General features: G+C 44.9%; 1 protein-coding gene across 7 annotated transcripts in view; it reads left to right on the top strand.

Annotated features, from left to right (window-relative positions):
* LRP1 (LDL receptor related protein 1) overlaps positions 1–22,269 on the top strand; it is a 405,127-nt gene that overhangs the window by 297,312 nt on the left and 85,546 nt on the right. For all 7 annotated transcript variants that reach the window (XM_044443327.1, XM_044443325.1, XM_044443324.1 and 4 more), the window contains 11 exons: positions 7,389–7,593; positions 8,544–8,708; positions 10,023–10,267; positions 11,624–11,755; positions 13,429–13,656; positions 14,042–14,216; positions 15,815–15,909; positions 16,568–16,717; positions 18,211–18,354; positions 18,753–18,878; positions 20,726–20,857. In XM_044443327.1, coding sequence (XP_044299262.1) covers positions 7,389–7,593; positions 8,544–8,708; positions 10,023–10,267; positions 11,624–11,755; positions 13,429–13,656; positions 14,042–14,216; positions 15,815–15,909; positions 16,568–16,717; positions 18,211–18,354; positions 18,753–18,878; positions 20,726–20,857 — 1,797 coding nt within the window. The remainder of the gene's footprint in view (positions 1–7,388; positions 7,594–8,543; positions 8,709–10,022; positions 10,268–11,623; positions 11,756–13,428; positions 13,657–14,041; positions 14,217–15,814; positions 15,910–16,567; positions 16,718–18,210; positions 18,355–18,752; positions 18,879–20,725; positions 20,858–22,269) is intronic.

Here is a 22,269-nt window from a genome sequence, read left to right as displayed (position 1 = left end):
AAGGCAGAAGTTTGAGAAAGGCTCGTCTATATGATTGATCAGGGGAAAGTGTAGGATGCCCATAACCTTTGGAGTTCAGATGTGTACCGGCATTCCCATTGCATTTTATCTTGAATGATGTTCTTCCACTCTTGTTTCTTTGAGGATACATTGAGGGGGCTGTTATGAGTGGACAAATGGAAGTGGGGGGCTGTTCTTAATTCTTCCTCTCTTGGCCATAGTTCTGCTTCAGATCACCATCAGGCATGGTCACCTTGCCGCTCAGTGGTTCCCTGCCCGAGATGAACATGCATCTGGAGCACTGTTGGTCAGCAGACAGTGGGGTGGGGATGGTTTCTTGGAGCTTTGGTTCCTTATAAAGTAATACCTGGAGGGTTCTCCAGGAAAAAAATGGCATGCCAGTGGAAGAACTTTTCCTCAAATTCGCTGGTAGACTGTCTTTTTCCACACAACATTTGTGGGCATAGATGTCAGGCAGTCTGCAAAGCATTTTAGTTCTCTTGCTGGAGGCTAAGTACAAGGAGGCATCTTCCCCTTCTGCTGCAGGCCTCAAGGGAGGAGACCTTAGTAGGGCCTTGAGATCCCCCATGGAAATGACTGAAGGGGCTAGCCACTCCCACACGACTGCTCCTTGTGCCCAGTGTGGTGAAGCCTTCGACACAGAAATGCATCTCTTCCTCGCATAGGACAGGAGTTTGGCTGTTCCATAAACAGAGGCTTGATTAGGTGATTTATTTAATAAGTGGATGCATGCTATAGTTTTTCTCCAGGCAGCAGAGCAAACACATGCAGCAAATCTCTCCCCTGAGTACTATCCTGACTTCAGTTTTAGGAAGGATCAAGGATTTATGGGATTCCTAGTGCCTGGGCACTGAACATGAATGCAGCTCAGAAAAACTTGTTTCACACCATCAGAAGATCGCCTCCTGAGGTGCTGGGCTCTATTTCATCTGGTGGATTGGTATTTTGGGGATAGAGTGGTTGTGTGAAAGAGAGTTGTGGGAACTGCTTGCTCAAGATTTTCGTTGTCTGTAAAGTCACATATCCAGCAAGCATGGTAAAGAATTAGGAGGCCCGGGTTGAGATCTGGGAGAGTGATAACAGCTTTGATAGGATGATGAAACAGTGCTGGGAAGCAGGTAGTAATCTTATTGTACAACGTTTGGAGGTGGACTTGCTGTGACAAAGTACAATTACCTGGGCACAGGATGGGGATGCACAGACAAAAAGAGGCACATGTGCAGATAAGACATGGGAATGGAGTGGGAAGGCAGGGAGTCCTTCACAACTTGCCTGGATGCCAGATTCAAGTGAAGTCTCAAAATTACCATCCTGAATTTAGGTGTGAAGCTAGGCCTACACAAGTCAAGATGCCTTGATTCTATTTTTTTAGAAGAGAACCAGCATTGAGGATTTTGAGCGGAGTAGTGGCAGAGGGCACTTAGTCCTTGCCTGTCTTCTAGTTTTCTGCTCCAAATCCTGTTCCAAATGCCACACCATTCACCCAAACACCAGCAATGCCCCAGGTGTGCATTGACCCTCAGAAGTACACTGGTGGCTCCTAGGCTGATGAGCTGGCCAACCAGTTAGTGCAGTGCATGGTTCTGCTGATAGAAAGTGGGGGAGAGGGAAAATCTGCTTTATGATTGGCACAAGGCCAACCAGTCAGTGTTCTGCAAAGCCAGCTTCTCCTTGGAGGAAAGCATCCTTCCCCCAGAGCCCATTCCAGGGAGGAGGCTATATATGTGTTGCAGTTGTGATGAGTCTGCTTCCATGGTGTCCTCACTGCTGAATGTCTGTCCAACTCATCACAACCCTGGCAATCTGGGGGAGCAGGACTCTGAGCACTCAGGTGCCCAAATAACCTGATTATGAGCAATTGCTGTGGTCTTTTCCTGTAACAGGAAGCATCTTGTAATGCTCTGCAAAGCTAAACAAATGAATAGGTAACAAACTGAGCCCAAGTGATGAGGAACAAATGCTCTTGGGGATGATTTGATTAGTACTTCTAATCAGTGTGTAGTAATTGGCAGCCAGTTAATATCAGGCACAGCAGGCCTTCAGTTTCAGTCCAGGTCAATGAGACATTATCCTCAAACAAGGCAGACAAGCATTACTAAGCACATGGCCAGGGCAGGGCTCTCTTCACAGGGAGTGCCATGAAAAAGAACCCCATCGCCACCATCTTTTATCTTGCAATCATCCGACTGGCTGTCAGCAGTATCTCCAAACCCTCAGCAAGATCTCAACGATGTATTGAATAAGCATGCAATAAAATGATGTAGAAGCCTCTGTTCCCCGGCATTATAGAGTAGACAAGAAAGCAGAGAACTACTGCTGATGCCTCTTTTACCACCTACCTCTTGTAGCCCTGTCCGATTCCAAGAAGACCCACAAATGAATCATCATGACACTGTTTAACAGCTGTGAATCCTCAGAATCCCACAGGGTCTGGTGTGACTAGCTAGCATGTGGTCAACCCCCCCACCCCGACCTGTTTGTGGGTTTTTGGCTTATTCATTCAAAGTTCTAATCTAGGGTTGGGCAACATGTGGCCCTCCAGAGATTTTGGCCTATACCGCCCATCATTGTTGGCCAGCATAGCCAAGAATTATGGGAATTGTAGGTACAAATATTTGCAGAGGCACAATTTGCTCGTTCCTGTTAATCTAGTCTTTCTCAGAGTCCATAGATATTTTAAACTTCTTCTCTTGGATGGCCATTCTCTTTCTCTGTTGATCTTTGAAAGTCTTGCATAAGACCTTAGAATGGAAGGGAAGGCCTTTGAGGATGGGGAAATTGGGGAGAGTGAAGGGGCTAGGGAGGCAGGGAGAAACTCTTGAGTATTAGCCACTCCCACTCCTCTTTTCTCCTTTCTATGTTGTCAGTATCAGAAGCAGTAGCATCCCGTCCTCTGCTAATGATACCATCTTTCTTTTTCAATGTTGATCATTATGTGCAGCTTAATTAGCATCCCTGCAGCTTTCCTAATGGTAATTATAGCCTGGCAGATGCCTCAACAAAAAGCAGAGCCTAACCTGATTATTGGCTCAAAAAGCCTTGGTGATCCTAGGTAGGTAGAGAACTGGGATGATTGTAGGATGTTAGTGTACAGCCAGAAAAGGTCCCAGCCACCAGGAGGCAGAGCAGTTAGGAATAAGAGCCCTTTGCCCTTCATTGATTCGGCTGTGGATTTCCAGAAAGGGAGAGCCCTGTTATGTTGGAAGTCTAACCAATCAGCCTGATGTCTTCTGCCTTGTTCTCAGTGACCTCAAGTGGAGTCTTAGCCTTCCTGATTGCGGATTGCTAAATGTCCAAAGCTAGGGTTATTTGGGCCTTGTCTAGAGACTAGAATGTTGATCAAGGAGACCTGTCATGAGATTTGACTACATCTGGCTCAGACATACTCACTAGGGGCTCAAGGACTTGTGTATGTATTATGTCCTCCCTGATATGTGGTGACCCTATGAATGAATGCCTTCCAAAATGCCCTGTCCTTGACAGCCCTGTCCAGCTCATGTAAACTTAACGCTGTGGCTTCCTTTATGGAATTGAGTCATCTTATATTTCATCTTCCCCTTCTTCTGCCTTTCCCTGGCATTATGGTCTTCTTCAGTCAGTCTTGCCTTCTCATGATGTACCCAAGTATGACACCTTCAGTTTTGTCATTTTTGCTTCTGGGGAAAGTTCTAGAAATTTTATCTAGGACCCATTTGTTTGTCTTTCTCTCATTCCAGAGTATTCACAAAGCTCTCCTCCAGTACCATGTAGATCACTGCAGCCTACTTCTAAGTAAAATAGGATCAGAAGGCAGCTGCCTTGGAGAAACTCCAGGTTTACCCTAGAGAAAGGAAAATGAAAATGTCTAAATTAATTCCTCCAAAATGACCTTTGGAATGAATTCCACTGCATGTTTTCTTTCTTAGTGTTCTCTAGAAAAATTGGCAAGCTGGGTTTCTGCCCCTGAATTGCTGATTCTTTTACCATAGATGGAAATCACCGTGTACTTTTTCTTGAAGAAATTATCTTTAGATCCCACCATCTGAGATCATTATCTATCAGCCAGTCTTTAATCTTCTAATCTTTCTTTCCTGAGTAAGGTAGCAACTCATCTTCATGGTTGATTGACTGAGAGCAGAGGGGTAATCATTAGTGGGGAATCATCAGTATGGTGGCCAGTGACAAGCGGGGTCCCCCAGGACTCTGTCCTGGGGCCGATCCTGTTTAATCTTTTCATAAATGACATGGAAGAAGGGATGAACAGTCTGCTGATCAAATTTGCAGATGACACTAAAACTGGAGCAGTGGCCACAACTGAGGAGCAGGTACTCTGGACAGACTATGGAAGTGGGCAGGAGACAACAGGATGGCGTTCAATGTGGATAAGTGCTAGGTCTTGCACTTGGGGCATAGGAATAGCTGTCATAAGTACAGGTTAGGTGACAAGTGGCTGGAGAGCAGCACTTGTGAAAGGGACCTCAGGATGCTGGTTGACTGCAGGCTAAACATGAGTCAGCAGTGTGATGCGGTGGTCAAGAGGGCAAACACCACCCTTGGTAGCATAGCCAGAAGAGTGGCTTCTAGATCGAGAGAGGTATTACTACCACTCTATATGACTCTGGTGCGCCCGCAACTGGAGTATTGTGCTCAGTTTTGGGCCCTTCATTACAGAAAGGATATAGCCAAGTCAGAGTCAGTGCAGCGTAGGGCCACAAGGTTGGTGGCCGGTTTGCAGGGGATGGGGTATGAGGCGAGACTGAGGGAACTGGGTCTCTTCAGCCTGGAGAAGAGGTGACTCAGAGGGGATATGTTGATGACATACAGTTATGTGAGGGGATGTCACATGGAAATGGGTAGAGACCTGTTCCCCCCGGCAGAGGAAGGCAGGACACGCTCCAATGGAGCAAAGCTCAGGGAACCAAGGTTCCATTTACATACCAGGAAGCACTTCCTGACAGTTAGGACCCCGGGGGTATGGAATGGGCTTCCACGGGAGGTCGTTGAGGCCCCATTGGTGAGGATATTCAAAGATGGTGGGCATGTCCTGAGTGGAGCCGGCTGGAGCCAGGGGTCAGACTAGTTGGCCTGGGAGGCCCCTTCTGACTCGCTCTGTTTCTGTGTTTTCCTCTGATGAAACAGATTATCTGGATCCTTTCCAATCAGGCTTCAGCATCCCGGGTTGTCTTGGAGCTTGATTGACATCCTGACCTAGGCAGGAGTGTGTCCTTCCTGGTTCTGGTGGGACTTTGGGGCAGTGGTTCCAGTCCTACTTAGTTGAATGTTTTGGAAAGGTTGTGCTATGGTATTATTGCTTGGCTATTGACGTGTGGAGGAAATCAACCCTGATTGCACTTTAGAAGGCCAGATACTAAAGATGAAACTCAAATATTTTGGCCATCTAATGAGAAGGAACAACTCACTGGAGAAGACCTTGATGTTGGGAATGAGTGATGGCAAAAGGAGAAGGGAATGGCAGAGGATGAGGTTGCTAAATGGAGTCATTGGGGCAGTGGGAATAGGCTTAGGTGAACTCCGAGGGATGGTGGAGGACAGGAGAGCCTGGAGGAATGTTGTCCATGGGGTCATGATGGGTCGGGCATGACTTTGCAACTAAACAACAACATTTAGCCTATGAGGCCCCTCAGGTCTCCTTAGGGACAGGTCATCTGGAGACTGCAATTGGAACTCATCACTACATTGATGATACCCAGGTTTCTCTTTGCCAGTTAATGTCATGAAGGCTGGGGACACTCTGAAGTGTTGCATGGAATGCAGTGATGGATGCAATAGGGGTTTGCAAGTTAAAGTTTAGTCTGGACAGAATTTCTGATGTTCACTAGACAGTAGCTCCATGCAGGCATTTTCATGCAGTGTGTGCAGAGCTAACTGGGACAGGCCATATGCAAGCATGCATGTTCCACCCCAAGCACCTCTGCATCTGTGCTCACATCACAAGATTTTGGGCATTGGGTGCACTAACCTGTATGGGAGCTTGTAGATGTATGTAGCAGAACACTCACACCTGCCTTTTGAGTGGCAACAGTTGTAAGCTTTTAACTTTGTGGCTTGTTTATGTTGTGCACTTCTAATTGCTGAAAACAGTCTTTTAAACTTTGAGATAGGGACATGAGCTTTCTGTGCATCCATCTGAGCACACATGCAAACATCAGAGGAAATGCAAACTTTGTGAGGAGATGATTCTTGAATCACTTGTGTGGCATTAGGAAAAGAAATAGGTGTGGTAAGGAGTGCATAACTAAAGGAAAATGAAGTTGAAATCAGAAGGTTTTCAGTAGTCTGGTGAACAGGTGGATGTGCCCATGCATGGTCAGTTTAGAGAAGTAAAAGGTGAAAATATTACAAAGATGGCAGAGCAGGGGTGAGACAGCAGCAAAGATGAAAGGCTCTGTAAAACTTTTCTCCATGTGGTTACTGCTGGCAATTAAGGCTTTTTAAGAAAAACTTTTGTGTCCATTTTGACCTGAGCGTTAAAAATGCTGTAAGTGGACAGAAATCTAGACAGGCTATAAGACTAGGTACAGCACTGAAAATTGACAGCCTTGAGCAGCATATGACTCAGCCATGATTTAACTACAGTGGTACCTTGGCTCACAAACTTAATCCATTCCAGGACTCTGGTTGTGACCCACATTTGTCGTGAGCCAAGTCAAATTTCCCTGTAAGGTTCAGTGTAAATAAGGTTAATCCATTCTGTAACTATTTTTTTTTTAATCACAAAAATTTGAAGCAGGCACGATCAGGAGGAAGGCGGGTGCTCTTGGGGAGGGGTGCGGGTGCGATCACGGGCACACTTGAGGGAGGTGGGCGCAATTGCGATCGTCAACTGATGCGGAGTTCGCAACCCAAGGCAAAATTTTTTGGAAATTTATGTTTGCGACCCAATTTGGTTCTGAACTGAGGTGTTCGTGAGCTGAGGTACCATTGTATATAGTGCTGAAAGATGCAAGTTTCCATGTGATCATGTTAGGAAACCTGTTTCTTCCAGGGGGCTGTGCATCACTTATTTTTTCTGTTGTGTCCATCATATTCCTTTATGACAGGGCTGGGGAATGTGTGGCCCTCCATATCTCATTGAACTGCAGTTCCCATCATCCCTCAGCACTGGCTATGCTGGCTAGGGCTGATGGTGGTTGCATTCTACCAACATCTGAAGGGCCAAATGTTACTCACTACTGAAAGATACACAAATCTTTTCTGTTTGTGGAGAAGGCAAAAGCCACAGGTTATTGGTTGAAGTATAGGAGCCCAGGAGGTTAGGTGAGGGGACAGATGGGTGCACAGTGTATAAATAAACTATAAATCCTGCAGTTTGGCTGGGTGAAAGCTGTAAGTATTCATTGCTCTGTCTCCTGCTGTCTTTCTCTCAGCACTGACCAGCTTTGAAGTGGTGATCCAATATGGACTGGCTACTCCCGAAGGGCTTGCAGTAGACTGGATTGCTGGCAACATCTACTGGGTAGAGAGCAACCTGGACCAGATCGAGGTGGCTAAACTGGACGGGACAATGAGGAGTACCTTGCTGGCTGGGGACATTGAGCACCCTCGTGCCATTGCTCTGGATCCGCGATGCGGGTATGTCATTGTACAGAAATGGCCAAGAACCACTAGTTGCATCCTTGGCAACAGGGGGCCCAGAAGAGAGTCAAAGTTGCTTCTTACCCAGCTGTTAGTTCTTGTTGTGTCACAGCTTGGTCAGGAAGACTTGAGCAAAATACTTACCTCTCTGGAATTTGTTAGAAAATCTTTGTCCTGTATGTGGTATTTGTATGGCAGGAGGCAGAAAAGCAATCATCATGAAATGCCTGGAAATTTAGGCAGTTTGCTCTGTGCATTCTCTGATTTAATCTGACTGCTGCCAGTGTGAAGAATTTTAATTGCAGCCACTGGATTCATTTTTTTAAAAGCTGAAAATTCAGTTTCTGGCTCTTTTAGACACAAAGCTGTGCTTTGTGTGCACTTAGAGGCCAAAGGTTGTGCCAGACTGGGGCTTCTGTATAAGTAATGCACCTGTGCAGCTTTCAACAGCAAATTGATTCTTCCCTGCATTGCGTTGCGGCTGGAAACTGCTCATTCATGAAAGCATCTCCAGAGTAGAGCCCCTCTCCGCTACTCTCCTGGCTGACTTAGTTATCCACATGCCCATTCTCTCTCAAAAGCAGAGCCCAGAGAACCTCTGAGATACTCTCACATCAGTTTTCCGAACTGGGCCCTCCTGACAAGATGGGAAAATAGGTGTGTGCGGCTGTGTGCAACAAGTCTATGTGAATGCTGCCTTTTAAATAGCCCCCTGCAGAAGGATCTCCTGCTCTTTGCATTTGTTTGTATAAAGAGATAACTGGGGTAGTTGGGAAGGGTAATAATGGGGGATTTACAGCTAATCTCTTTACAAGGTGAATGTAGTTAAGGCCATTAAGAATGTCATTAATGCAGAATTACAGACACTTTGTATGCTCTGATCCTTCAGCTGGAAAGAAGTCTTTTCTGCCTCACCATTTGTGAGCTTCCTCCCTCTTTTCTCCCAGGATTCTTTTCTGGACAGATTGGGATGCCAGCCTGCCCCGTATTGAGGCAGCATCCATGAGTGGTGAGGGCCGGCGTGTCATCCATAAGGAGACCGGCTCAGGAGGCTGGCCTAATGGGCTCACTGTTGACTACCTGGAGAAGCGTATTTTATGGATTGATGCTAGGTAAGTAGTAGATTCACACCGAATATTCTGATGTATGGACATTTGAGGAATACAGTGGGGTAGACATTAACCCCCATAAAGTGAAGTGAAGTGAAGCGAAGCACAGCACCATGATTAGAATGTGCAGCTCTTTACCTGTTGTGAAATCCTGTTTGTTGCCTGATTCTATTGGCTGGTGCTGTTTGGCACCTTTTTTCTTCCCATAGTTGCTGCCTCTTCCTCCTTCTTGATTTTGTCACATGGGTGATTTCACCTAAACAGGGGTGAGATGTTGTCCCATCAGCCCTATCCACATAGTCAGTCATGAAGGATCATGGGAGTTGAAGGCCACAACTTGCCCATTCCTGCATGTGTAATGTCAAAATGAGAGTGACTGGAGATGAAAGGAAGTCAGAGCAATCTAAATAAAGGAACATCTTCACAAAGTGTTCCAGATTTTAAAAGTGAACATGTTTGTTTGTTTATGATACTGCTAAAAATGTTAGTCTACTGGGAATATTTTGCCTCAGCTCTTGCTGGTATGACAATTAGGCTTTTGAGTGGAAGGGACATGATAATCACTATCAGGATGTGTGTGTGTTTTAATAAAAATATTCTGGGGCACAATAATGCAGCAATTGGAAAGGTTTAAATTCCTCTACCATGCCATATACGGTCCCCAAAGTGTGCCTGCTGCATATGTTCAGTTCTTGAGTAAATAATAATTACCCTTTTTCTGTCTATAATAGACCCCTGGGCCTATTACCCTAGCTAAGCTGTAAAATGTAATAACTTGTACGCACATGCACTGAATTCTGCCTCTCATAAGCAACTATAGGAATACTTATTATATTAGTGTAATAAATCTCCAGATGTACAAGTAATAAATTATTTGGGCAGTGCTCTAAATACCTTCTGTGGAGTGCAAGAGAGGATTTGAACTTAGGGAGGTATGATAATTATTGTGTATTTATTGTAGTGTGTGTGTAACACACCCCAGGGTAATACAATATGAGTGCATGGCTGGATTTACAATCATATTCCAGTTTGCTTCCTCAAATGGCAAGCAGGAGGGCCTACCTATGATTAAATCTACTTCTGAGCAGACACTCTGCCATTTGTCCATTTTTGTATCCCTTGTCCTTAAAAATCCAGCCCTTCTTTCTGTCTGCTTAGCCTTATTGATGATCACATTGCTACTTATTCTAGTTCTGCTTTACACATCTGTATCAGCCATGAACAGAAGATACATTTCTAACACTTCCATGTGATTTCTCTGTGTTCCTTTCTTGGCTAGTGGCGATAGATATGTTGACCTGTCACTTTCTTTCACAGGTCTGACGCCATCTATTCTGCCCTCTATGACGGCACAGGCCACATTGAGGTGCTGCGAGGTCATGAGTATCTGTCACACCCCTTTGCTGTCACCCTTTATGGTGGCGAGGTGTACTGGACGGACTGGCGGACGAACACCCTGGCCAAGGCCAACAAATGGACTGGCCACAATGTCACCGTTGTGCAGAGAACCAACACGCAGCCCTTTGACTTGCAGGTCTATCATCCCTCTCGACAGCCTCTCGGTAAGAAGCCGGGGAGGGGCCGGCAGCAGATTTCTAGGGTCACAGGCATGAGAGAACTTTGATATGATCTGCCAACTGTTCCTCTTTAACCTGAGAGTTGAGCCAGGGATCTTTGGCCTGCAAAGCATGTGCTCTGCACCTGAGCTGTGGTCATAGTGACGATCCATTTCCCAATATTATAGGGACTCTCAACATGCCCTGCAACAGGACAAGAGAAGGATGAGCCAATGGGCAGCAGGGGAGGTGCTGCAGCTCTGCTGACCCCAGGCTTCTAAACATACAAGCAGGGTCTATTAATTTGGACAGCTACACAGACATAGGCCATCTGCTTCTAGACCCTGTTGACAAGCTGAGATTCAGCTTTGGAACTGAGCTAGTCCTTGTTGAGGTGCTGCAAAGTAGAGGAAAGCATCACTTCCTTTGGTGGTGGGGAGACTGGTATCAGTTAGTCACAGATTTCATTTCATTTCATTTCATTTCATTTCATTTCATTTATTTATTTATTTATTTATTTATTTAAACTATTTATATGCTGTCCTATTTGCAAAAAAGCCTCAGGATGGCTTACAATATAAAATATAACATAAATAAATTCCCGACCCACACTGGCTGCAGTTATAAACATAGAAAAGACAATATTAAAACTTATTAAAATATCACTGGAATAAAAAGGTCTTAGCCTGGCGCCGAAAAACAAATTTTACGTGCAGTCTTGGCTGCTAAAAGCCTCACATTCATTTATCAGTTAGCTTGCCTAAATAGGTGGAGAAAGAAGAAAGATATTTATATATAAATGGCACCTTTCAGAATCATGTATACACATAAATTGCAAATCCCTGTCCCAAGGTCTTACCAGTTTGTGTGCTGATGTTAATGTGATAACAGAATGAAGGGGGTGAAGCTAACAAAGAACAAATGTAAACAGTTGCAGCTGAGTGTATTTAGGATGTGTTGTGATTAATAAAAAACAAAATGTAATATGAAATGTGGCAACAGATCCATGAGAAGGTAGTAAGCAATGTGAGCTGTTTCGGTGTTGAGATGCCACTGTTCCTTAGTACAGATTGGTCCCTGCTGGTGAATTGGAATTCTTAGGATTGAATTTTCCTATATTATTCCTCATATTCTTGTACTTTCAATGATTTTCTAAGACGGGGCTGGGAATAGCACAGAACTGATCTTGGGTTGCCAGACAAGCTGCCAGAAATCTAGATTTCCTTTCCCAGGCAGCTTGATGTCACCTCTGCTTTGACCTTCTCAAAGCAGAGCTATGTTTCATTCTAGCTTTAGAGGAGGACTCTGCTTCCTTCCAGGATTTTAACAGGTAACTTCCCACTGTATTATTTGTTGTTCCAGCTCCCAACCCATGTGAAGCCAATGGAGGAAAAGGCCTTTGTTCTCACCTCTGCCTCATCAACTTCAACAGCACCTATTCTTGTGCCTGTCCCCACCTCATGAAGCTTGGCAAGGATAACACAACATGCTATGGTAAATAGAAGAGTGGGGAGGGTTGGCCTCCTCTCAGTCCCAGTATTTATCTATGCAGGAGGCAAGAAGAAGGCCTGATGGTTTATAATAACAGCAGTGACCATACCATTGTGGGTTATGCAAGCTCCCTGCCCCAGTTATTCCCAGGTTCTTGTCTGGGAACGGTATTTATTCAAAGTTTTTGTAAGACTCTGGTATTGGATGACATATGACAACAACAACATACACACCTGGATGTGTCAGTTAAATCTCTGAACCCATCAAATGAAGGTTCACTAGAACTTCTGATGCTGATGAACTTGCCCTCTGGACACTTTGAAAGAACAACTTCACAGGCAGATAGGAGCAGACATGTTTTCGACACGTTAGGGATATTGTTGTATGTGGCTGGAACAAGCAGTAGTTTGTACATTCTCCCTTGTCTGCCTGTACAGCCACAAAGAGGAAACCAGAAGCTTTTGCTTCCACTTTGAAGTCCACCAAGGTGTTGTCATACAGAGAAACACTGGCTAGCTTAAATTATGATTTTGTCAAACAAGCCAATATCAAACCACAGTGTATGATCCTGGCCTGTTCACTAACCACAGTTTAACTAGGCAGGTTTCCTCAAGTAGTGGGCAACTTTGATTACTTTAAAAGCAGAAATGGATGCATCCAAGTTCATGTTTGCAACCAGAGGAGAAAAGTGGGAAGAACATGAATGGGGTCTTCTTGATCTAACACTAAAACTTAGTTCAACATTTCATCTCAATTGGCCCTATGAACTAGAAATGACTTAGGCAAATAACTTCATAATTAGATGCCTTCTCCTGAGCTGTTCCTTCCCCATATTCTTATGGGAAACTACACATCAGTGTAAAAGGAGAGTGACAACACATGCAAACATGTTGGGAGATGAGCTCTGTGAAGGCCAGGGCTGTTCTTGCTACCTCTGTATTCCCTGATCTCTTTGAGCTAGTTGCATTATGTTGTCATTCGTCCTTCAGGTTGCACAATATTTTCAGAAACAGTAGCAACTTTCCTTTCTTAGTTCATGTATGTTGACCAGCAAAACAATAAAGAACAGGACTGCAGTTAAATTATAGAGAAATCACTCTTCCATTTAGTTCTAAAGACTGTAAGAAATAATCACTATAAAAAGCTAGAACTAGTTAAAATGAAGTATGAGAATTGCAACTAAAACTGTTATCTGCCTTGCAGAAATAATTGGAAAGGTGAGTGGGTGGGTGTCAGTGTATCTCTGAATAGAAATGATGTGTTGTGTTGGGTTGCATTGTGAGTTGCAGTTCTGTGATGCTGTGCAGATAGACTCTAGGCTGCAAAAGTAAACTAGTTTAATATGGATTGAACTGCCATGGTTTTGCAACCAAGGAAACTTGGGAGCCATTGGTGTTTGAAGGGATAAGGAAGCTTAACAAAAGAATTGTTAATGTCCATGCAAAAATTCTAATTGGCAGGGTTCTTTGAGCAGCTAAACCAGTTCCAAAGTATTTTGGGTTTATAGGATTCAAATGGACCTACTGTGCAATTGTAGCATGTGGATTGCTTGGGTCTGCTGGGCCCATTTGAAGGGCAGCCTACGCATGGGCCTTGTGGTCTGATAAACAAACCTGCTTTGTAACAGCTGGATTGAGATTCCATTATGTGTTTTTGGCCTTTGTCCCCTTCTCCAGAGTTTAAGAAGTTCTTGCTCTACGCCCGCCAGATGGAGATTCGAGGGGTTGACATTGACAACCCATACTACAACTATATCAACTCTTTCACTGTGCCTGACATTGACAATGTCACTGTAGTTGACTATGATGCCTTGGAACAGCGAATCTACTGGTCAGATGTCCGCACACAAACCATCAAGCGGGCATTCATCAATGGAACAGGCGTGGAAACGGTTGTGTCTGCAGGTGAGAACAGTCATCACTCCTTTGTCTCTTTGTTCTCTCTTCCCAGCTTCCCTACACTCCACGTTGCACCTTGACATGACTGCATCCCACAGAACTAGAACTCTGATGGGCAACATTTTTTTCCTAGCAAAAGTCAGTTGCCTTGCTAGCTTCTTTTCCTTGTGCTGAATTAACCTAAAACCTGTGTAACTTTCACAAGTATACTAAAGTAGCCTTCCTCAGCTTGGTGTGCTTTATTTAGATAAGTTGGGTGGGAGATACTGCGAGTAGAAGTCTGGAAGATAAGAATTCGGGGAAGGCTGCCCTAGTGGCATAGTCCCCTTCCCTCCGGGCTGTGTGTCTCTTCCCCTCTTTTGACAGAAGCCTCACTCTCGTTGCCTTACAGACCTACCCAATGCCCATGGACTTGCTGTGGACTGGATCTCCAGGAACCTTTTCTGGACTAGCTACGATGCCAACAAGAAGCAGATCAATGTGGCCCGGCTAGATGGCTCATTTAAGAATGCTGTGATTCAGGGACTGGACAAACCTCACTGCTTGATTGTACATCCTCTGAAAGGGTGAGTCCAGTGCACCATGGGATATTGAGGCAGTATAACAGTAGGAATGCGTGGCTGGAAGTATGAGTTGTGAGGAGGAGACCGGCAGCTTTCACTTCTCTGCAGAGTTCTGAACAGTGGTTAATCCTCACCCTGCTTTATTGAAGGGCTGTCCATCCTCTTTCAGCCCAAGGGCTGAATTCCATTTTGGAGAAGCTCTCAGGGCCATATTCTGGTGGTGGATGGGGCTGAAAGCAAAACAGGGTGAGGCCAGTTCCAGCAAATTTTAGCTCAAATCGAAAAATTACTGCCAAAAGCAGTAATTCACTCTATTAGAATAAGGAAAATGTGGAAAGGGCAGTAAAATACCAGAGAAGTCAGTAAAAAGAGTGGGCGGTCAGGGGAAGGAGTTGGGACCAGGGTGCCTTAGAAGGTCTGGTGTGGACTGCTGGCCTGAGGTTTTGCCCCGCTGGTTTATTGAAACAAGGCAGTTGCATAAATCAAGGTATGGGACTGACTTGTTGCAGTGACTAACTGCAGTTTCAGTTCAAAAATAACACTAAGTCACAGTGCTAAATCCAGAAATGAATACTTCCCGTCTCCTCCTCACAGCTGTGCTAGAGGGGAAGAAAGCAGAAGCCTCTCCTGGGGTCATTCACAAACAAAAAAAAATGTATCATTGCCTATCTGATCTCAGAAAATACCCAAATAAAGTATGATGTGACAGGCTTGAAGAATCTCTGCAGATTTTTTTTTTTTTTTTTGTTTCCTGAAAACTTTTGGCCACCTTCCTTCAATTTTAAAACGTTAGGCCAAATTTCCAAGAAAGATCATTTATCGGCAAATGTCACAGTTTGTGCTAGTACACTTAGGCAACTCTGTCTGATCTCAAGCACTTCTTTAGCATCCCTTTAAGACTTGAGGTTGGGCTGTGATCTTTTTATGTCATTTAAAAAAAAAGTTTGGATGTGGCAGCTCAGGCAGGTCACTGTGTTGGAGTGAACTGAATGGAACCCAAGGGGCGTACCTAAGTGGATTTACTTCATGCCTAAGCCCCTTAAATCGTTCTACTGCATTCAGGGGAATGTATTTCCTCCCTTTGCCCCCAATCTGTACATTGACCAACAGTAATGACCATAATCGTCTTAAAAGGGCCCCACTCAATTTTTTTACTCTCTTTAGTGTTATAAATCCTCCTTCTGAAGGATGGAAAAGGACTGCTTCAATCTGAGTAAGGAGGCCTGTAATGTGAAGAAAGGATATGCTGAGGGAGGTGTGTGTGTGTACGCATGCTCACTGGCTGCCTTATTGCACATAAGATATAAGCCATATTAAATAGGCAGAAGGTTGGTCTCTTGAATGGCAAAGTGATAATATTTGGCATTTGTGCATAACTTTGCTTGCCTCCTAACATGGGTGGGGAGAGGGCATTGGTATGCTCAACCTTTTCTCCACCTGCTGGTTCTCTCCTGTGAATGTCTCCACTTCCAGTCTGTTCTTGACCATTTTTTTCCTTCCAAGAAGCACCTTAGGAGCATAGGCATTTGCAGGTGATCATTAGCAAGTATAGGAAGAGATACACACAGAACAAGCTTTCTTCGTTGTCTTTTTTTCCAAAGGAAACTCTACTGGACAGATGGGGACAACATCAGCGTTGCCAACATGGACGGCAGCGGCCGGAGCCTGCTCTTCACAAACCAAAAGGGGCCTGTTGGTATGGAGTCAGCCCTACCTCTATCGTGTTCTGTGGTGTGGTTGCTTTTTGGGAGAGAGCAAGAAGTTAGATTCTAAGTGCTGCTCTGTAACTGCTGGAGACAGAAAGCATGAGGCACTGATCACTGTTAGCCAACTCAATGTCCCTTCCAGTGTTGCAGCTCTTGGTTCATTTTTGACCAAGCTTCAGGCCAACATAACCCATCATATTCATCCTCCAGTGCTTCTTCAGAGGTTTCAAACCCCTCACACAGTTGGAGCAACCCACCTTCCCTTCCCTGTCAGGAATGTCCCTTCCTAATATTTTTCTATTCATTGTCGCTTCCATGTTATAACGATGGAGGTGGCCCTGGGGTGAGATGAGTGTTCAGGTTAGGTTTGTCCGTGTACATCATGCCTCTTGGCATGAAATGTGATGCCTGGAGTGACAACAGGGGAAGGGGTGCATTTGTTGTTCAAATGCACCTAGTTGCATGAATTCAAATGTACACTTCCACAGACATGAAGCCAGAAGCACGCCTAGACGCTTAGTGATTTCCAGGCAAACCATTGGAGAACCTGGGTGTGCATTCACCATTGGCCATTTGCAAGCCCCCACTGGAGACTCATGGTTTTTTGGTGTGTCTCTGTGCTATGGAATCATTATTCTCTCATGCCAGGACTCTCCATCGACTACCAGGAAAACAAACTGTACTGGATCAGCTCTGGCAGTGGTACCATCAATCGGTGCAATTTGGATGGCAGCAGCTTGGAGGTTTTAGAGACCATGAAGGCCCATCTGGGCAAGGCCACAGCATTAGCCATCATGGGTAAGATTACTGCCCCCAGTGGGGAGCAATCGCTGGTGCAACTGGTCGGGAAGAATGGGGAGAGAATCCTTGAGAAGCCCTGAATCTGGCCTCTTTCAGTTTGGGTGTTTTTTGCCAGTGGGGGTGGGAGTGCAATGCAAGGGTCGGTGTTTCTCATTTACAGTGCACCAGTCACATATCTCCTCTATGGTTGTGCATCCTTTTCATTGGATTTACGCAGCAGGGTTTTGTTGCTGGGAAATGCAACTCTACCTCCTAAGCATTAACTAAAGGTTTGGAATTCAAACATGAGAAATGTCTTCCTGGATTGGATCAGAGAGCATCTGGAAGGCTAGAGATTCCCCAACCCTGCAGTGCTCGTTGTCTTTTTCTGGAAACTTGAATTTGTATAGACTATTTTACTCTTTTTACTTGTAAAGTGATATACATTTTATTTTATTTATGTATTTTATTTTTATTGATTATTTTATGATACTACTTTACTGTTATTTTAATTTTAAAGTGATAAAATTAAGGTGTATCCAGTTTGTTTTAAAATTCAAACAGCTGCTCTTGGATGTATGATTACTGTTGTTCAGTCCATTTCACTATCTGATAAAATAATTATAGTTTATAAATACTTACTTTCTTAACATAAAATGTCTTTAATGAGCTACAAAGGTAGCACATTAAAGACATTTTCCTTTTCTAAAATATCCAAGCATGAACTAACCTGGCACTGAACTTTTTTAAAGTTTATTTATTTGTTTGTTTCACTTTTATGCCACCCAGCAGCTAAAGCTCTTTGGGCATTTTTATATCTTTCTTGTAAGGTTTTAAAATGGAAACAATATTCAGCTTTTGTGTTGCTCTGAAGGGGCAAACACCTGGGCACAATGGGCAGTAAGCCATTAGACTTGCTACAGCTGCTGCAACAAGGCATTGAGCCTGTTTTTGAAGGGATCTTTGTTTAATATTTTACTGTTATGCCTTTGCAGCACTGTAGCAAAATGATTAAGCATGAATCAAAAGTTGTAAGAAATACCTTGGTAGATCAGACCAAAGGTCTATCTCGCCTTTCCTGACTTGGCGCCCTCCAGATGTTTTGATTTTCAGCTCCCGTCAGCCCCAGCCAGTAGAGCTGATGGTCAGGGAATGATGGGGATTGTTGTCCAAAACATCTGGAGGGCCCCACACTGGGGAGACTAGTCTGTTCCTAAACTCAGCAGGGAGTTGTTCAGGATATGGGAGACATCACAGCGTGTTGCAGTCCAGTATTGGTGGTTCATGCGTCATGCCACTCTTTCTAGCCTTGGTCCCCTCTCTGTAAAACAGGAATGACAAGCTTTGTTCCCTGGATTACTATGAGATCATGGTAAAGGTCGCAGTGCAGGTGTCAGTCATCTGTGTGTGATGTGTGTTGGACTGTTTGTGATGTTCCTCAGTTGCTGATTCCTAAATGACAAGTTACATAACCTCTGCTTCCTCATTATAAGCATGGCTTTCTCTCCCAGGTGATAAGCTGTGGTGGGCTGACCAGGCCTCAGAAAAAATGGGCACCTGTAACAAGAAGGACGGGTCCGGGGCTGTGGTGCTCCGCAACAGCACCACACTAGTCATGCACATGAAGATCTACGATGAAAACATCCAGCAGCAGGGTACGCTTTTGGAGCTCACGCATCATAGCGAGGGCTGAAGAAGCACCGTGGGAAAATGTGGGCATGGTTCAGGCTTGGGATCAGGAAGCACAGAATCCTTTTGGAATCCTTGAGTCCACAGGTGGCATGGATCAGATTGTTGGTCCGCTTACAGATTCCTGGGTGTTGGAATTTGGAAGCGGCCTGGCCATCTTAGCTATTCACTGTGCAACTTGTAGCTCATGCTACAGCTGTCTTCCTGCCATGCCCATCGTCTGCCCCTCACTCTATGCCTGTCTTGGTACTGAACCAAGGACATGCACATTGATCATCTGACTGAGCAAACCTGAACCCTGTTGCTCTCCAGCTGTGCAGAGCAATGCCTTTTTAGTTTCTTGATTGCACTTTTGCGGTTGCAGGTCCCAACCCCTGCAGCGTGAAGAACGGCGACTGCTCCCAGCTCTGCCTTCCAACCTCAGGGTCAACTCGTTCCTGCATGTGTACAGCTGGCTACAGCCTAAAGAGTGGGCAGCAGTCCTGTGAAGGTGAGAGGTCATTGGTGGGTTTTGGAGAGGGTGGTTTTGCTCCCGCCAGATTGCTCCTGTTCCTTGGATTGGTGCTGGTCGGCGATCTGAGTGATGTGGCACAGCTCCCCCTGGTGGCTGCTGTGTGTCCGGAGCAGTCTGTTTGCTCTGTGGAGTCATCGGAAGATCAAGCAGCAGTAAAATGGGGCTTAATGTCCTGTATCAAGCTTGTGGCTTCCTGGTTCTTGAACTCCAGCTCCTGTCCTCTCTTGCTGTTAACTGTGCTAGTGATGGCATTATAGGCCAAGACATCGGGAGGGTGATGTATTACCCATCCCGGCCCTCTATGCCTGACAGGGCTTGCAGCCAGTCCTGATTCTCTGCCCTTACACAAGACACATGTTTCTAAACACACATTTTCTTTTCTTCCATTTCTTACATATTTTGGGGGTGCAGACAATAAAACAATCTTACATAATACACAAAAAGGAAGGAAGGAAGGAAACACGTTAAGTGTGAAGCAGCCTTAAGAAGTGAAAGAGAAATGTTACAGACCTGCTACACTGCGAAATGCCAGAAATGCCTTGCCCCAATATTTCCTAACTTCTGAGAAAGAGCAACTAGAATTTCATTTACAGAAACAAAGACAAATGCATTAAGTGTTCCTGAAGAGGTTATTCAGAAACCACTTTTATGTACAGGACTATGCTCCCTGCAAGGAGGCTCACAGACGATATTCCAGGGTTTTCCTCAGCACTCCTCTGGAGAAGTAGGTTGTAGCACAGAGAGAAGGTACTCTTGGAAGTGGTGGCTGTGCCCTGCTCTGCTAACATTCACGTAGCCAGTTCAGTAGTGGAAGATACCAGCGGGACATGCAACAGAATGTTAGCAGGAATGTAGATGGGGTAGAGGAGTGCTCCTGTTTAGGGTTGTAGCCTGATAGCTACACTTTCTGATACTCTGTTCTATCCCCTAGCCCCACTCTGATTTTTCCTTTCCATTGGACATGTAGCATTCAGTGGTTGCCAAGCATGCTTGGTCCCCATCAAGCTGGTGTTTTTTCATTCATGCAAACCATGGTTTTCAGAAAAGAAAAAAAATCAAAATCTAATCAATACAATGATAGCATCAAAATATAAGTTAAAAATCCATAATCAGGTTAAGAAAATCATACAGTATAAAGGCTCTGGGGTAGAGAGCCACCAGGGCCCTTGCCCTGTAACAGTGCCTCTGACTTGTCTGGATTGAGTCTCAGTTTACTGGCTTTCTTCCAGTCCACTGCAGAGGCCAAACACAAATTGTGTATATCACCACTGCTACCACACCTCTTTGAGTTGAAAATTAGAAGTGTGGCATGTCATCAGCATACTGTTTACAGTGCAGGCCAAAACTCCAGATGACCCCACAGAGCAGTTTCATGTAGATGTTAAACACCATGCAGGCTACCGCTGAACCCTGGCTGGGGCATGTTGGGAGCCATAGAACCTTTATCTGTCTAAACGTGGATGGGATTGCAGCCATATGTGTTTCCTACATACTATTCCCCTGAATTGGGTATTCATTTCTATTCCCATCAATATTTCTCTCCAGAGGGTTCATCATCTAATGTTGTAAATCCTGTCAATGTTTAGACAGTAGAAAAATATACAAGTTCTAGAATTCTGTGAAGTTGTAGGACATTTACCTGTCTGAACATGGATAGGATGGTATCCTCAGTCAGCCTTCCCCAACCTGGTGTTCTCCTTATATGTTTGACTACAACTCCCATAATTTCTGTGGCTACTGGCCATGCTGGCTATTTATGGATGTTATAGTCCAAAAAGTCTGTTGAGGCTCCAGCCATGTGACTGTTTCCTTCTTCCGTGCAGGTGTTGGCTCTTTTCTCCTCTATTCAGTGCATGAAGGTATTCGGGGCATCCCGCTGGATCCCAGTGACAAATCTGATGCACTTGTACCAGTCTCTGGGACCTCATTGGCTGTTGGCATCGACTTCCATGCTGGTAGGTGCTGAAATGGCCTATCCTTCTCGGGTGTGTCATATGGAGAGTGATAGGAGCAGCCCTAGAGCTGGTCTTCTGGAGTGGGAAGTAACAGCACCCCAGTATAGGTGCAGATTAGGAATGGCATCTCCGTTTGCTGCTGAAAGGGCTTTGAACCCATTATTCTCAGCTCTGACCATCAGTGAGCCATACTGCTACTTCACCCTCCCTGCCTAAAAAAACACAGGTTCAAGTTGACTGGAGAGGAGGTCTAATCATCTAGAGGGGGAAGGAGGTTGAGACTCTAGAAGTGGAACAGAAGATGGCTTAGGGATACTGAATCTTAGGACTGCAGGCCAGATATGGTCCACTTAGCTTCCCAGTCTGGCTCTCTGGTTCCTCAGGTAGCCATTCACCCTTCTCATGGACACAGACTCTGGGGTGGTTTCTCATCTTTTCATGCATGTTTTTTCATTCTAAAAATCCAGTGTTTCTGCTAAGGTTTAATTACTGGCAATAAGAGCTTTAAGCAAAAATTGGCTGGTGTTTTTGGCCCTGCCTCTTTTCATTTTTTCCCCTCCCTCCTTTGCCTTTGGATAGCCAGCTTGGGAGAGCTGTTTGGAGAGTGGTGTCACCCACTGGAGAGTTTGCCTGAAATTGAAGTTGGTCCTCAGGTTTAACAAGGTTCAACACCTTTGAAGGTTGTATCTTCAGGTTTGGGGAGCAGTTATGCAGCTAATTCCCCATGAAGAAGCCAGATTCAGCATGAGTGAGAATTGGTGAGCCCAGCTCGTCCTACCTCTACCTGAAAAGAACCCTCCTTGGTCCCAATATCGCAACCTTATTTAAGGGACTGGACCAAATCCAACACAGTCTCAGAATTCTACAGATGCTGATGGCTCACAGCAAGTTTCCCTTGGTGAGGACAGTGTCCTGGCCTTTAAAAAGATGCTTTTATCAGGAATTTCATAACTGATCAGAAACTGCTTATAAGAAACATGCCAACCTTATGCCAGTGTTGGGAAGGGGAATACCAATAGTTTTAGAGTTGTATATTTAATTAAATAGTGGCTTGTATTGTGTTTGATCAGATTTGTTATCCATGATTATTGCACTGACGTTTGTAACTGGAATTAACTTGCATTAAGCTTTTGGGGAGTGGGCTTCCACACTTTCCCCCTAGTTGCCCTACCTGTGGCCTTGTCTGTCCAGGAGTGGACATAGGCAGCTCTCAGGGCTGACTGCCAACTGCTGTTCAGTGTATTTAAGGGAATTCTTTCCTAGCACTACCTGAGATGCTAGAGACTGAACCAGGGGAGCTAAATAGATGCTCTGCTACTGAGCTGTGACCCCCCTCCCTGTCTTAATCTCTTCACTACTTTGAGTGCTCTGTCTCCTGCTGCTGAGAAGAAGTGAACTTTGGGGATCCAAGA

This window comes from Varanus komodoensis, unplaced genomic scaffold, assembly GCF_004798865.1.
Source record: "Varanus komodoensis strain SLA01 unplaced genomic scaffold, ASM479886v1 scaffold41, whole genome shotgun sequence".
NCBI classification, from domain to species: Eukaryota; Metazoa; Chordata; class Lepidosauria; order Squamata; family Varanidae; genus Varanus; species Varanus komodoensis.
The sequence above is the reverse complement of the archived record's forward strand: the minus strand, read 5'-3'. Positions and strand labels throughout refer to the sequence as shown.